The 17,775-nt window shown below is 39.4% G+C and overlaps 1 protein-coding gene across 1 annotated transcript in view; it reads right to left on the reverse strand.

The window, feature by feature from the left end:
* Positions 1 to 15,544, reverse strand: part of ORC5 (origin recognition complex subunit 5) — an 84,255-nt gene extending 68,711 nt beyond the window's left edge. Inside the window, exons 1-3 of the mRNA XM_047753141.1 lie at positions 15,356 to 15,544; positions 11,223 to 11,315; positions 6,152 to 6,352 (exon numbers count right to left, since the gene is read on the reverse strand). Coding sequence (XP_047609097.1) covers positions 6,152 to 6,352; positions 11,223 to 11,315; positions 15,356 to 15,427 — 366 coding nt within the window. The 5' untranslated portion in view covers positions 15,428 to 15,544. The remainder of the gene's footprint in view (positions 1 to 6,151; positions 6,353 to 11,222; positions 11,316 to 15,355) is intronic.
* Between the last annotated feature and the right edge of the window lie 2,231 nt (positions 15,545 to 17,775).

Raw genomic sequence — 17,775 nt, forward strand, 5'->3', positions numbered from 1 at the left:
ATATTTTGAATATTAACTTTTTATCAGATACTTGATTCACAGATATTTTCTCCCATTCCATACTGTTTTTTATTTTATTTATTTTTGCTGTGCAGAGCTTTTTAGTTTGATATAGTCTCACTTCTATTTTTGGTGTCATATCCAAAAAAAATGTTGCCAAGACCAATGTTAAGAAGCCTTTTCCCTATGTTTTCTTCTAAGAATTTTAGTTTCAGCCTTATGTTTACATCTTTAATCCATTTAGAGTTAATTTTGTGAGTGGCATAATATAGGGGTCCAATTTCACTGTTAAGCATATATTTACTCCGTTTTCCCAACACTATTTATTGAAGAGGCAACCCTTTCCCTGCTGAGTGTTTTTGACTCCTTTGCCAAGTATCAACTGAATCTATATGAATGAGTTTATCTCTGGGCTCTCAATTCTGTTCCATTGGTCTATGTGTCTATTTTTATGCCAGTACCATACTGTTTTGATTATTGAAGCTGTATAGTTTAGTTTAAAACCAGCAAGTGTGATACCTCCAGCTTTGTCCTCTTTTCTCAAGACTGCTTTGCCTATTCAAGGTCTTTTGTGATTCCATACAAATTTTAGGATAGTTTTTTTCTATTTCTGTGAAAAATGCCATTGAATTTTGATAGGGGTTGCACTGAACCTATATATATGGCTTTGGGTGGTATAGACATTTTAACAATAGTAATTCTTCTGATCCACAGCAACACCAGATCCTTAACCCATTGAGCCAGGCCAGAGATCAAACCCATGTCCTCATGGATACTAAGTGGGTTCATTACCACTGAGCCACAACAGAAACTCATTATTAGTAAATCTTACTGCAAATTACAATCATTTAAATTTGGAATAAAATTAAAACGCAGGGAATATAATATTATTTTCCCAAATAGTCCAAATTGTTTTGTAATTGTTTTAATGAAGACAGCTTGAAACAATGTAGTAATCAACTAAAGATATTTCATTCCTAATTCATTTAAATAAAATAAAGCTAAAATTATTTACTGTTAAAAAGATACAAATCAGTTTCTCCACTACGTATTCTAGGCATGCAATTTTCCCATCAATTGCCATCTAAAAACTTTCAAGTCCAGGACACAGATTAATTCAAATAAATTGGTCCATTTGTATGCCCATTTTAATGCAAAACACAAAGCTGAAGCTGTAAAAGTTCATTCTTCTGATGTGATATAGTTATCCCCCTGTAATTAATGATTTTATGGTATTATAATAAATGATCCTTCAAAAGCAATTATCAAATAACTAATATTCAAAAAAGTTAAAATTTTAATTCAGATCCGAACATTTCTTAATAATTAACATGAAGGTATTCTAATAAGACTCTTTTTTTGTCCCTTTTTTTTTTTGCCTTTTCTAGGGCCGCTCCCACAGCATATGGAGGTTCCCAGGCTAGGGGTCCAATCGGAGCTGTAGCCACTAGCCTACGCCAGAGCCACAGCAACGCGGGATCCGAGCCGCATCTGCAACCTACACCACAGCTCACGGCAACGCTGGATCGTTAACCCACTGAGCAAGGGCAGGGACCGAACCTGCAACCTCATGGTTCCCAGTCGGATTCGTTAACCACTGCGCCACGACAGGAACTCCCTAATAGACTCTTGATTTGTAAGCTTGTTTACTGATTTGAAAACATTCTCAGTCATGTTTTTGCACTATTTCCTAAGTGCTGAAGCTTACCAATTCATATATTAGCGGAACATTCTACAGATTTACTCTAAATAATGTTCTATGCTAAATACCTGTAAACCTTTCCACCTTTAACATTTAGTCAACTGACAAATACTTACTGATTGCCTACTTTGATGTATTAGACCTAAAAAATTAGCTGGGCCTCCTTATTCCTCATGACTCTTTGTAGAATACTGATTCTCCCTCCTACCTAAAGACACTGAGCTTTGAAACGCTGCTTGTTGGAGTCACCCAATACTCTGGGGTCATCTGTCCTCTTTCTTTAAGTATTACAACTTCTATCACTCTTTTAATGTAACTCCTATATTTTTTGGATACTTTAAAATCCACATAAATGACCTCCTTCTGCTATGGCTGACTCTTAGTTCCTTCAATCTCTCCCTCCACCAATGATCTTACTGCCAAATCCTGCCTACTCAAAGATAAACTTATTTTCTACATTACCGGTTTTTCAAGCATGGTCTGTGGCCTCCTGTGAGGCTATTTCTGACACCCTTCAAAGGAGGTAGGTGAGGTCAAAACTATTTTCATAATGACACTCAGATATTATATGCTTTTTTCTCCACTAACAGTTGCACTGATGGTGCAAAAGCAATCTGAGTTAAACTAGAGATGCTTTAGCATAAATCAAGGTGATAGTGTCAAACTATATTAGCAGTACATTCTTCACTATGTACTTGCACTTAAAAAAAAAAAAAGAAACTGGACTTTTGTTTTTTTTTTTTTGTCTTTTTGCTATTTCTTTTGGGCTGCTCCCATGGCACATGGAGGTTCCCAGGCTAGGGGCCTACACCAGAGCCACAGCAACGCGGGATCCGAGCCACATCTGCAACCTACACCACAGCTCACGGCAACGCCGGATCGTTAACCCACTGAGCGAGGGCAGGGATCAAACCCGCAACCTCACGGTTCCTAGTCGGATTCGTTAACCACTGCGCCACGACAGGAACTCCTGGACTTTTGCTTCTAAGATGGAGTAGATGTACCTTTTCCTATTCCTCCTAAGTAAAACTAAGAGTCTTGAGTATTACATATAAAACAAATAGGGCTCTGAAAGATAGAAAGAAAAAGGCAGACCAGAGCTAGTGACCTCAGGACCAGAAGAATGACAACTCACTTTAGAAGGTGAATTTTCTAAGTTGTTTTTTTGCCTCACATATCCCAGATATGGAGCTGGAGAAGCCAGGAACACAGAAAGGCCAAGGAGCATATACCATAAGAGCCCCAACAAAAGCCTACTTCCTCTAGCCAAAGGACCAGGAAAGGGGCACCTTAATGAAACTTCCAGGATCCTACACTCTCTAAAGTTCCTATCTACATCACTGATCTCTGCTGTCTCTTCACTGTTATCCCTCATTTTTTCATCCCCTAAACAATGGAGCCACAGTAGTTCCTGGACTCAGTTCTTTTCTCATCATTCTCTTGGTGACCTAATTCAGTCTCATAATTTTAAATATACTACCAATATGCTCACAAGCCTAATGGTTATCTCCATGGTAGACCTCTCTTGACCTCGGACTTAACTGTCCAAGTGCCAACCCAACATATCTACTTGCACTTAAAATGCCCCAAACCAAACTCCTAACCGCTCTTTCTCCCCCCCCAAGACCCCACCCACTATAGTTTTCTCCAGATAATGACAACCCTATCTCTTGAGGTGCACAAAAATTTGAGTCATCCTTGACTTCTCTCTCTCCTCCTCTACACTCAATCTATTAGAAAATTACGTCAACTCTGCCTTCAAAATACATCTGGTATTGTCTAGAATATTACAAATGCTTCATAACTACTTGCATTAGTTTCCTAGAGCTATCATAACAAAGTACAGGGTGGCTTAACCAACAGAAACTTATTATTTCGCCATTCTGGAGGCTAGAGGTTCAAGATCAAGGTGATGGCAGGGCCATGCTTCCTCTCACGCTGCTAGAGAAGGATCTATATTAGGCCCCTCTTCTAGCTGCTCCTAGTCATTTGGCTTGTGACAGCATAATGCCAATCTTTATGTGGCACTCTCCCTAAGTATGAGTCTGTCTCCAAATTTCTTCTTATTATTAGGAAATTGGTCATATTGGATAACGGGCCCAATCTACTCTAGTATGACCTCAACTTAATTAATTCAACATATGAATTTCTGGAGGAAACAAATCAACTCACATAAGTCTGCAAGCTTCTGTATTGTTGTCTTCATTTGCATGTCAGCATTACCATTCTCCCACTTATTTACACTATCCCAGCCAAAACGGCCTCCCTGATAATCTTTGAGCATATTCGAGACATGCTCTAGTCTCCTTTGTACTCTCATGTAAAGCTTTTTGCAGGAGCACTCTTTTTTTCAGGTATCTTCAAGGCTTGCCCTCTCACTTCCTTCAGGTCTCAACTCATTTATCATCATCTCAGTGAGATCTTTTCTGCCTTCCTCAGAAAAATAACGACTCTCTCCTGGTCACCTGATTCTCTAATTCCCCCTTACTCTAATGTATCACATCTGACATACTACATATATTAACTTGCTTAGGTACCTGGCATATAGGAAACATTCAGTAAATATCTGAATAAATAAATGAACAAAATTAAAACATGGAAAGAATAGTTCTAAACATTTAATGAGTTGATCCTTAGATGTGGTCCATTCACTGAGTTTATTAACTTAGCTGTTATGCAAAGGGATTATATGAAAATTTAAAGTTTAATTTCAACTGCAAACATAATCATTTTTTTTTTAAAAGGTTGGGGTATTATTAAAAAACCATGGGAGTTCCCGTTGTGGCACAGCAGAAACGAATCCAACTAGTATCCATGAGCATGTAGGTTCCATCCCTGGCCTCACTCAGTGGAAAGGGGATCCTGTATTGCCATGAGCTGTGTGACGCAGGTCACAAACATGGCTCTGATCCTGCATTGCTGTGGCTGTGGTGTTGGCCAGCAGCTATAGCTCCGATTCAACCCCTAGCCTGGGAAATTTCCATATGCTACAGGTGGAGCCCTAAAAAGCAAAATAAATAAATATACTAATGTAAATCACATTACATATTTTCAGCTGTCTGCTAGTTATTTTCTCATTGATGTAACAACTATAATTCAAACTTAGCCAATCTAAAATCAAATGATTCATCTTTCCCTACAGATCTACTGCAAACACAACTGACAAGTTTGACTTTTGCTGTCTCTTCCATTTATTCCTTTCTGCATCTTTTGCCCCAACTCTAGTCCAGGCTCATTTCCTCTAATGGAAGCAGTTACAAGAGCCTCAAAACCATCTAGCCTATGTGGTTCACCCTCCTCCACCCACCTATTCAATATGCTTTCACAGCAATGTTTCTAAAGCATGTTTGTTGCTCTAGTCTTCAATACTTCCTCTTACTGCTTAAAAAATGAAATAAAGCACCTTAGTATGGTTTTCAAGACACTCCATGACCTACCCCGTCCACCTTTCTAGTCTTTTTCCTTCCTTCATACTTTATAACCCACTAAGACCAGACTATGTGGCATTCCTTGGCCTTCATTCCCATCTGCATGCCTTTGCCTAATTCCCTCCACCTGAAATTCCTCTTCTTTAGTATCTTTCTAATAATACCCTAATCACTGTTTTAGGTCTATCTCAAATATTATCACCTTATGAAGCTGTACCAGATGTGCCTGGGTCGGTGCTTTGTATCTAATGGTTATCACTTATCACATTCTGCATATAGTCATATATGAGTATGTCATATATGACATTTCTTAGATTAAAGAAATATATCTACAGCCTCACAGACAGAGAGCAAACTAATGGTTACCAATGGTGAGAGGGAAGTGGGGAAGGGCAAGACAGAAGTAGGGGACTAAGAGGTACAAACTACAAAATATAAAATAAATAAGCTGCAAGGATATATTGTACAGTACAGAGTATATAACCAATATTTTATAACTATGTAAACCTTGAAAGTATAACTTAAAAAACTGTGAATCACTATGCTGTACACCTGAAATTTATACAATATTATACATCAACTATATCTCAATTAAAAAAATACACCTAGGAGTTCCCATCTTGGCTCAATGGTTAACAAACCCAACTAGCATCCATGAGGACACAGGTTCGACCCCTGGCCTTGCTCAGTAGGTTAGGGATCCGGCATTGCCATGAGCTGTGGTGTAGTCACAGATGTGGCTCAGATCTGACATTGCTGTGGCTCTGGCATAGGCCAGAGGCTACAGCTCTGAGTGGACCCATTGCCTGGGAACCTCCATATGCCGCAGGTGCAGCCCTAAAAAGACAAAAAACAAAAAACAACAACAAAAAAATCCCAAAAACATCTAAAACACTTTCACATCTCATAAGCACCTTGAACAATGCACTGTACATAATAAGACTCAAAACAAACATATAGAAAGTGATCTAATAAATCAGATTTCAAGTAAGAGACAATATAATGAAATTAAATTACTTACAATATATACAGTCTGATCTTTGAGACTTTCAGCTTTGGTTATTTGTTTAAACAAGCGAACAAAGTCATTAAATGTTTCACAAGTTATTTCAGCAGAATAGTCATCCTCTGAAGAACTAAGATGATTTAACTTGTTTAAAATTTTTTCCAAAAGCAGCCTCAAGGTAAAGCACTCCACACAATTCACAAAGACATGTGGCAGCTGAAAAAAAAAAACAAAACAAAAACAGAAACAAAGTGTAAACAGAAAACACAACATCTGCTGGATATTCCCCATTCGCCCTTCTAAATCTCTATCTCACCATTCTCTACATTCCTCTGTGCTCTAGGAGGCTGACCACTAAAGACTGTATCACCCAGACTCTTTGTTTTCTGGCTCTGGTTGTACTGAGTCAGTTAGAAGAACCAGGAGACCAAAGGAGGTAGGGTAAGAGAAAGAAACTGAGTGTTTATTCCCTTGACCCCCATCCCCACCCCTCAGTGACCCACAGTTTGACAGTAACACCACCTTCTACCAAAGACTATACACCTTGAGTTGGGCAGCCCCTCATCAAAGACTAAGGTTCTTGCTGGAGTGCGGTAACAGTTCCTTCCTGTGGTCTATTCCAGTCTGAGGGAGTTGGGTAAAAGCTCTCACTGTGTCACAGCCCCTTATTAATTCTTTTAACATTTTTTCAACAGTGGTAAAATAGTCCCTTCGCTAAACTCACTTCGGTAATTTGAGTTTTATTTCCCACAGGGCTTCAAAGCAAACTTGCAATTTCCTCTAAAGAATTCTTACAAAGAAACCCAAGGACATGATAATGTTAAAATTCTAATGGGAATTTCATACTTATAATTTTAAGATAATATTTTTAATAGTAAACAGACCCAGGTCAAAAAAAAAAAAAGAAGAAGAATTTAAGAGGGAGTTCTCCAATGACCTAGTAGGTTAAGACTCCGGCACTTTCACCACTGTGGCTCAGGTCACTGCTGTGATGCAGGTTTGATCCCTAGCCTAGAAACTTCCACATGCCATGTGTGTGGCAAAAAAGGAAAAAAAAAAAAAAAGAGCGCGACAGAACCTGAAATAAACGTTGCAACACTCATTCAAAAAAAAAAAAAAAAAGAATTCTAAGAGTTAGAAACCATAATAATCCTCTTATGAGGATTGAAAACTAGCTTTTTGTTTAGAAACTTAACAAAATGGAAGTAATTTCAGATGTAACAAGAAAACTAAACTTACAGATACAGCGTGTCTTCCAAATAAAATCCCCAAAGCAGTGCAGATCATTCAGAGGAAGCTTGTGGCATCTGGCACAAACAATGGAACCTACGACTATTTTTAGTGATATTCTGTAATTCTCACCCAATAAGGAGGCTTTTCTTTCTCAGAGTAACAGTGTAACTCTAAGGCTACATTACATTTACTTAAGCACAATTTCACTAGCATTTTCTGACTTCCTTTACCCCCATTCCTTTATGAACTAGAGTCTACAATATCTCCATTATAGTGTCTTGCTAACCGCTATCTGTGTGTTATCTATAACCTTTGCTATAAGCATATTCTAAGTCTCTTCGTATACCTGTACCTGAAGAAGTGATGATAATCATTTACTACAGTGATGCAGTAATGGCAAAAATCATCATGCATTAAAAAATGAAATTCAGGGAGTTCCCGTCGTGGCGCAGTGGTTAACGAATCCGACTAGGAACCATGAGGTTGCAGGTTCGATCCCTGCCCTTGCTCAGTGGGTAAGGATCCGGCGTTGCCATGAGCTGTGGTGTAGGTTGCAGACACGGCTCGGATCCCGCGTTGCTGTGGCTCTGGCGTAGGCCAGTGGCTCCAGCTCCGATTCGACCCCTAGCCTAGGAACCTCCATATGCCGCGAGAGCGGCCCAAAGAAATAGCAAAAAAAAAAAAGAAATTCAGCCCTTAAATAGGGAACTGTCATATTCAGTTGTCATGCTTTTATACAATACAGGTATTTTTGGACAGTTCGTGCAAGGAGTTACAAATGCAAAGGTAACTGAGCCAGGACCTTTCACACTCAGGTTCTTAAGTCTGGTATGAAGCCCAGGCATCAGTATTTGGTAATGCAAAGGCAATCTTCAGGATCGAAGGCTAAAACCCACAAGTTGAAACATGCCAAGAAGTGTGCTACGGGTAATCTCAGGAAACTCAGTTTCACACCAGAGAAACACGAACATATATCAGAGCTGAAAGGGATAAATATTATGACAGGTTTAAGCATAACAAAGGGGCATCTAACACAGACTAGAGAGTTAAGAAAGGCTACCCAGAGTATAAATAGAAGAAAATCTAGCAAAATAAATGAGCACTTCCCAAACAATAGCCAAGGTGGAGTGAATGAGTAAAAGAAAACCATTCCAAGCAGAGGGAGCAGTACATGCCAAGGGTTGAAGGTAAGAGACAACAAGAACTCCAAGTAGTCCAGTATGTCAGACAAAACACCAAAAATCCGCAACTCCCTGGTGGCCTAGCAGTTATGGATTCCACACTGTCACTGCTGAGACTTGGGTTGGATCCCTGGCCCAGGTCCAGATGCTCAGGCCCAGCAAACAAAAACAAAAACAAAAACAAACAAAAACCCACGCATACTCTGAGTTAGAGCTTAGGACTAGGGGTAGCAAACCACAGCCTTCAGGCCAGCCCCCTATTTTGATATATAAAGTTTTATGAGAACACAGCCATGCCCGTTCAGATAGATACTGCCCATGGCCGCTTTCATACTAAGGTAGAGTTGAGTAGTTGTAATAAAAACTACATGGCCCACAAACCTAAAATATTTACTATCTGGCCCCTTAAAAAAAATTTGCCCATCCCTGGCTTAGGATATGAAAGAGGGTGTGTGGCAATAATCAGGAAAATAGCAGCTAACCTTTACTGAGAGCTTATTATATACTAAGTATTGTAATAAGCACTTTTCATGTATTACTCACCGAATTCTCACAATTCCCAAATTTTGTCACTATTAGCCTACTTTTCAGATGGGGAAAGCACTAAGGAGTGGACCCAGAAGAACATGAGTTTGTCAGACTCTATCCCAAACTCCTAGGCATTATATTATCAAAGATAAACCAAATTCAGCTCATAAAGGGTCTTATGTATCAGGCAAACACCTGGACATTTTTCTGAAGATCTAAGGTAAGGATTAGCTTACAGGATGAAGAAGAGACCAAGCTTAGGAAACCACTATAGAAGTAAATGGAAGAAACAACGGTGGTTCAAACTCAGATAGCACCAATGGCTATGATTAAAGCTACACAGAGTCAAGATTAATGATTCAGAATCAAGAGGAATTTACTGGTTCAATTTACTGAGAGTGAGGATAAAGAAAGAGTACAGGGGAATTCATGTCATGGGGTAGCAAAAACAAATCCAACTAGGAACCATGAGCTTGCATGTTCGATCCCTGGCCTCGCTCAGTGGGTTAGGGAGCTGGTATTGCCAGTGGTATAGGTCACAGACATGGCTTGGATCTGATGTTGTTATGGCTGTGGTGTAGGCTGGCAGCTGTAGCTCTGACTGGACCCCTACCTAGCCTGGGAACCTCTGTGTGCCACAGGTGCAGCCCTAAAAAGTCAAAAAAAAAAAAAAAAAGCATAGAGCAAGTTGAAACAACTGTGTGAATGGTGAGAGGCAAAACACAAAGAAGGGTAAAGATGATATATTTAGTTTTGTATTTGTAGAGATTCAGACTTACTAGTATCAATATTACAAATATGTACAATGAAAAAGAAAGCTTTTAATATTTTAAAGAATTTATTATTCTGTTTGTATTCCCTCAATTATTATCACCCAATGAAAGTTAGAAAGGGGAATTTGGCTCAACTTAAAAAATACTTTCTAAATGGGCAAAAGACCTGAACAGACATTTCTCCAAAGAGGATATACACATGGCTAGCAGGCACATGAAAAAATGCTCAACATTACTAATTATTAGAGAAATGCAAATCAAAACTACTATGAAGTACCACCTTACACCAGTCAGAATGGCTATCATTAACAAGTCCACAAGTAACAAATGCTGGAGAGGATGTGGCAAACAGAGAACCCTCCTACATTGTCGGTGAGAATGTAAACTGGTACAACCACTATGGAGAACAGTATAGAGATACCTCAGAAACTAAACAAAGAACTACCATATGATCCAGCAATCCCACCCTTGGGCACATAGCTGGACAAAACTTTCCCTGAAAAAGACACATGCACCCATACGCTCACTGCAGCACTACTCACAATAGCGAAGACATGGAAACAACCTAAATGTCCATCGACAAATGAATGGATTAAGAAGATGTGGTATATATACACAATGGACTACTACTTGGCCATAAAAAAGAATAAAATAATGTTATTTGCAGCAACATGGGATAGAACTAGAGACTCTCATACTAAGTGAAGTAAGTCAGAAAGAGAAAGATAAATACCATGTGGTATCACTCATATCAGGAATCTAATTAACAGCACAAATGAACCTTTCCACCAAAAAGAAAATCATGGACTTGAGGAATAGACTTGTGGTTGCCAAAGAGGGAGGGGAGGGATTGGGATGGATCAGGAGTCTGCAAACTATTGCTTCTGGAGTAGATAAGCAATGAGATCTGCTGTATAGCACTGGGAACTATATCTAGTCACTTATGACAGAACATGATGGAGGATAACATGAGAAAAAGAATGTATACATATGTGTGACTGGGTCACTCTGCTGTACAGTAGAAACTGATAGGAGCTCCCGTCATGGCACAGTGGTTAATGAATCCGACTAGGAACCATGAGGTTGTGGGTTCAATCCCTGGCCCTGCTCAGTGGGTTAAGGATCCTGCATTGCCTCCATTGCGGTGTAAGTCACAGATGCAGCTCAGATCAAGTGTTGCTGTGGCTGTGGTGTAGGCCAGCAGCTGCAGCTCTGATTCGACCCCCAGCCTGGGAACATCTATATGCCACAGGTGTTGTCTTTTAAAAAAAAAAAAAGAATAGAAAAAGGTAAACTAGACTAACCATCTCCCAGATTCCTTCTATTTCTACGAGTGAAAATCAATAAACACTGAGTTTGAGGAATTCTTACCTCTAAAGTTTTCAACAAAGTTTGTGTTACATAAGTCTTTCCACTGGCAGTATGTCCATAAATAAAAATGGATGGAAAGCTGAAATGATGTCTCTACAAGAGAAGAGACAAACATCAGTTTGTACATACAAAACAAAAAATAAACATTTATCAAATTGTGAGAAAGTTTTATGTGGTACAGTAAAAGAGTCAATCCAAATTGTTTCAGCAGTAAACATTTAATGGATTCATCATCACACTTTGAACTTACTTGAACTACACTCTATTCTCTTCTGAAATTTCTGGAAAATGATACATATCTATTGGTATTACATACTATATATGTATGTATATATGTACATAAGCTTTTTATTAAATTTTAGATTTGTATAAATGCTTGTGTTTTCAAATTTATGAGAGATTTAAGAGATTCTTCAAGAATAATCTTGACCATACTCCACTTTTTTCACAACTCCTTCTTTATAGAAACTAATCTAATTCCACAGGATGCAATTTCACTCTACACTTTAAAGCTTTGAAAACTAAGCATATGTAATCACAGGATTAGAAAGAACTTCAAGAGCCCTCTGTTCTTAGGAAAGCTTACAGAATACTTCTGAATTATGCATACTACATTTTTATTCTAGTCTAAATGTATACATTTCATAAAATAAAACGATGATAAAATCTACAGAGCATATATTTCAAAATACATATTCCCAAGTACATTATGAGTCAGCTACCTAGAGAAAAGTAAAAATTGTCGAACTCCCCTCTATTAGTCTGGTCAAATGCGTTTCATTCATTCAATGAACATGTACTAGACACCTACAACATGCTGAAAACCATGATGCACTGATGAGTACAAAAATTAGCTAAAGACAAAATCTGCTTTGAAGGAACTCACAGTCTAGTGGGAAGAGAGACATTTAACAAATAATCACAAGAAAACTGGATAATGCAATTTGCATGAAAAAGTAAAATTTTTATCTATGACCATTATCTACAACAGTACAGTTGACCCTTGAACAACACAGGTTTGAACTGCATGGGTCCCCTTATACACGCATTTTTTCCAATAAATATACTGGAAAATTTTTTGCAGATTTGCAACAATTTGAAAAAACAAAGATGAACCAGGTAGCCTAAAAATACAGAAAAAATTATGTGTGCCATGCAACATAAATATGTAGATACTAACATATCCTTACACAGGCATAAAGTGGTATTTCAAATAAAATTGTGTTAATTCTCTGTAACTTTGCTTTCAAAGGATTACATTACCATACACACCATTTGGTATGCATGTGACTCCCAACCTCCTCCTCCTTCTCTCTCCCTCCCTTCTGTAACTGAAGAAACTGTGTATCAGCCTATCATCACAGAGAAGCGATTTTTTTAAAAAACTTAACAATGTGTCTCCAACACTGTATTGTAAATGTGAGGGTAATACTGTATGCCAAAAACTTTATAACAATTCATTTATGAGTATATAAGTAGGTTACCAGGAAGCAATCCTATCCATTACAGTAGGCTACATAAAGCAGTCACACTGTTGCTGCTTTGTTATCAATGCATGAATCATTACACCTGCAAGTATAAAATTTTTTTTCACATCACCTTTTCATTATTTATTTATTTATTTATTTATTTATTTATTTATTTTGTCTTTTTGCTATTTCTTTATGCCGCTCCCACAGCATATGTAAGTTCCCAGGCTAGGGGTCCAATCGGAGCTGTAGTCTCCGGCCGACGCCAGAGCCACAGTGACACGGGATCTGAGCCGCGTCTGCAACCTACACCACAGCTCACGGCAACGCCGGATCGTTAACCCACTGAGCAAGGGCAGGGACCGAACCCACAACTTCATGGTTCCTAGTCGGATTCGTTAACCACTGCGCCACGACGGGAACTCCACCTTTTCATTTTTGATGTTGAGTTCTAGTAATACGTATAACTACTCCAGTGTTTTGTATTATTAAGACAGTAATGACGTAGGTACTGACAGACAATTCATTTTATAAACAGACAATGTAAACTCAGGGTATTGATAAATACAGTGGAGTACTGTAAATGTATTTCTTTTGCTTATAATTTCCTTAACATTTCCTTTACCTTTTTATAAGAATACAGAGTGTAACACAAATAACATGCAAAATATGTTAACTGTTTATCAGTAAGGCTATCAATACTTAAATTTGGAGGGAGTCAAAAGTTACATGCTGATTTTCCAGGCCACAGAGGGTCAGGACCCCCTAACTTCATGTGGTCCAAAGGTCGACCATAGTCACAAAGATTATTACATTCCAGCCACCAGGTTACGAATGTCCTTTTTACAAGACAAATCAGGAACTCATATTTATACAGGAAAATACTATCTAGTGGCATATGCCTATGGCAACTTCAGCCCAAATACCAAAGAGATTAGTAACAGATGTTTTACTGTATGAATTCTCAAGTTTATACAAAGCAATCTTATAAATTAACTAGCTCAAAAATTCTGTACCCAGGTTCTCATTGTGGAGCAGCGGGAACGAATCCAACTAGTATCCATGAGGATGAGGGTTTTTGATCCCTGACCTTGCTTAGTGGCTTGGGGATCTGGCACTGCCATGAGCTGTGGTGCAGGTCGCAGACGCAGCTCAGACCGATTCCGCTTGGCTGTGGCTGTGGTGTAGGCTGGCAGCTGTAGCTCTGATTCGACCCCTAGCCTGGGAACTTCCATATGCTGCATATGTGGCCCTAAAAAGCAAAAAAAAAAAAAAAAATCTGTCACAAGAAATAAATGTATGCTTGCTGAGCATCTCTGCTCTCTGAATACTATCTTTCACAAGACATTTTTCAGGACACTTTTCCAAGTTACACAAAAACCCTCCTTTTCTGGAATCCGGCCACAATTTCTGCATCCCTTATTTGGTGTTTAATAATATCCCACCTAACATCTTTTCTACTGTAACCTAGAACTGTACTGAAGTCTAACACTGTTATTTACCTTTTCACCTTCATAAACCTAACATAAAGCATAATAAGCCAGGATGCAGCACAATGCCTGCAAGAGAGAAGATGCTTAGTAAATACTTGTTGAATATATAAATGAATCTGCTTAGAAATATAAACTTTCTTATATCTGCTTTTTACAGTTCTTTGCATCTTTTAAACATGATTTTTGTCATCTACACCAAATCAATACTACGCCTCTCTATTTGCCAGTATTCTGGAGCATTGTTTGTTTGGAGAGATTGTGGGTTAAAGGATCTGGCATTGTCACAGCTGCAGATCAAGTTCAATCCCTGGCTTAGGAACGTCTACATGCTGCAGGTGCAGTCGTTTAAACAAAAAAAAAAAAGGTGGGGGGGAGCAAGCGAACCAGAGGTGTGGGGGTTCCTGAATGTGACCCTAAACTCTCACCTACACACCTTACGGATGAGAGCCAAGTGTGATTAATTCCAAATCTTAAAATTAACGAGCCTGAAGGAAAAGGCTCACTAAAGACCACCAGGGTATAATCAAAATTAGATTTAAGTATTGAAATGGTGAATGCTATCTATTATGGAAGAGACTCCCTAGCTGTGCTCATCCAGAAGAAACATTTAACCTCTTCTCTTAGGCAGCACTTGAACTCCTAAGTCAAAAAGCCTAGAATAGACCTCTTCAGGGCTTTTACAACGCTGGAAACACCATGAAATTTTAAATCTCAAGCGCTGCGCTGGCCCTCCCTAGTCTTGACGACCACCCATTCGCATAGGTCCTACACCAACTACCTCACTGAAACTTGGGCACTTATATTTAAGTAACACTCCGCAAACACTTCTGTTGTATAAAACCCTGTTCAGTGGGATAGGAAGCAACTTCCAGTAGCTACTCTGGACTAACACCCTCTCAAAGCTGTGGCATGTGTAAAAAAGAACACGTTGGTGCCAGAGAGCTCTAATGCAGGCCGGTCCTTCCTGGGCAGTTTTCCTCAAAAGAGACTTCTCAGAAGTTATCTGAGTGAGAAGTGGGGTAGATCTACAACACCCCCTCTCCCATGCAAAGGATGGTCTAGAACCGCCCCCCCCCCCCCGACTCCAACAAAAATTTAAAAATTGGAACATGTCGCCGGACCACAGAATTGTTGCCTCCGGAATCTGGAAAAGAGAGTTGGACCACAATACCTCTCCAAACAGGGACTGCAAAGTGGACACTTGGGACTCGCGACAAAGCACCATGTTTTCCAGGTGAGGCATTCTGGCGAGCACGAGCAAACAAAGCGGCCTGTAGCCCCCTCCCCGTCTGCGCAGAGGTCTCAGCGCTCCCGCCGGAAACCAGACTCGTGGGCTTGTGGGAGGAGCCGGCGTGGCCGTGCGTCGCCATGACGTCAGCGCGCAAAAGGCCCGTCGGCAACGCCGTAGTCTTCTCAGCGCCAAGCGCTGGGTGTTGATGTTTTGCGCCACCGGGCAGAATGGTGTTGCAGAACCTGCTTCTTTACGCTGGGCTTCTCGGGTGCGGCGTCTTGCCACCCGATGGTCGCGAGGACAGTGCAGGGATGTGCGAACAGAAAGCGGCGGAAGGAGCTCAGGAACCCTGTGGGCTCCCAGTGAACAACGAACCTGTGCCTTTGGTTTTCCTGTTTTGCGGCCCCAAATTTAGAAACTTTTAAGCCCTGGGAGCTTTGTCACGTAGCCCCACCGAGGAGGGGAAGGCGGTCGCGGAGGTAGACCCGCCTTCTTATAGGGGCAGGCCGAAAGCGGGCTCAGAAGACCGGTAGTCTCAAAATCTGGATTTTTTTCCCCCTGATGAGAGTGTGGGAAATTAATGGCGTTTGGTGTAAAAAAGACGGATAGAGTTGAAGAAACAGCTTGGAATTATTACTCAGTGCAAGCTACCAAACAGATCTGGAAAAAAAGCCTTTCCCTCCTAATGGGAGGAAGTCCCTTTGTAAGTGGGTGAGGGAGACAAGAGTGAAAAACAATGCTGCTTTTAGCATAAGGCTTTCCATTTATTTGTGGAATTACCTACTGGAAACCAAACACTCTAGAAGATTCTGGAAACAAAAAGATACAGAGTTAGGCGTTCCCTGGTTAGGCATTCCCGGTTAATGATTGGTGTTATCATTGCTGTGAGTCGGGTTCAGTCCCTGGCCTGGGAACTTATGCAGGTGCTACTGGACGCAGCCAAAAGGAAAAAGAGATTTAGAAAGAAATGTATGATGAAAACAGGATTTGAAGCTGTTGGGTTGGGCCACTGACTCAACTACTTCCAAAGAGATCTTGAAAGAATTGTTGACCCATTCATTTTGAAAATTAACTTCCTTTTCTATAAAAGAGTGATAATAATAGCTGGGTTATTGCTAGGGGTAAAAGATTATATACTTAGTGCCTGATGTAAAATGATTTAAGTCATGGGCATCATAATCAGAATCTTGTGTTTGTAATAGCCAGAAAGATCTTTTGATAGTCATGGTGTCTAACTTACCAGCTAGTCAAAATCAAATTTTAACCAATTCAAGTGCAGTTAAGTCCTTTAAGACAATTATAAAGGGTACAGTGGGACCATCCATCAAATCTTTCAATGTTTCTTCCTAAGGGAAGCTTCTCACCTTGTGCTTCTCGTCTTTAAGCTCACGTTCAGCCTCCCTGGCCTCCTTGCTTTCTCTGGACCATGCTGAGCCTGCTCCAACTTCTTGTGACTCTGTCTCTGGCAGCTATTTACATAGCATTTACATAGTATTAGATATTATAAGTAATCTAGAAGTGATTTAAAATACATGGGAGGATGTGCATCAGTTATACACAAATACACCATCTTTTTATGAGACTTGAGCATCTGCGGAGTCAATCCTCATGAACAGTGAGGGGCCACTATACTCATATTGATTAGTTTTCATAGTAATCATGTTTGGAAACAACCCAGGGATATTGAGTGATTAAAATACTTACCTATTTTATCAAGAGTAAGAGCCATAATACAATATACTCTGAAGTATAACTTTTTATTGTGCCAAAATTGTGGAACAACTCTATTAAAATTATACCAAAATATAAAATGCAGAAAAATGGTGTAAATTTAAGGAAAAGTTGACATCCACCACTATAGCAGGAGATTTCAATGGCATATTTCTAAATAATTCTTAGGTTTAAGCAGACAAAAATAGTAAGGATATAGGAGGTTTGAAAAACACAATCAACAAGCTTGATTTGCCAGATACACACCTTTCCAAGCATATGCAGCACATTTACTTAAGTTGACCACCAGGTAGCAGGGTATAAAGCAAATATAAACAAATTTTGAATGATCAGTATCATAGATCATAATTCTTATTGCAATGCAATAAAATTAAAAGTCAATACTTAAAAGTTTAAAAATGTCCATAGGTTTGAGAATTCAAAAACATGCTTTTAAATAATTCCAGTTAGGTGGCACTGGTACCAAAACAGACATACAGACCAATGGAACAGAATAGAGAACCCAGAAATAAAACCTGACACCTACAGTCAATTAATCTTCAACAAAGGAGGCAAGAACATAAAATGGGAAAAAGACAGTATTTTCAGTAAGTGGTGCTGGGTGCTGGGAAAACTGGACAGCCACATGT

This window comes from Phacochoerus africanus, chromosome 11 (assembly GCF_016906955.1).
Source record: "Phacochoerus africanus isolate WHEZ1 chromosome 11, ROS_Pafr_v1, whole genome shotgun sequence".
NCBI lineage: Eukaryota > Metazoa > Chordata > Mammalia > Artiodactyla > Suidae > Phacochoerus > Phacochoerus africanus.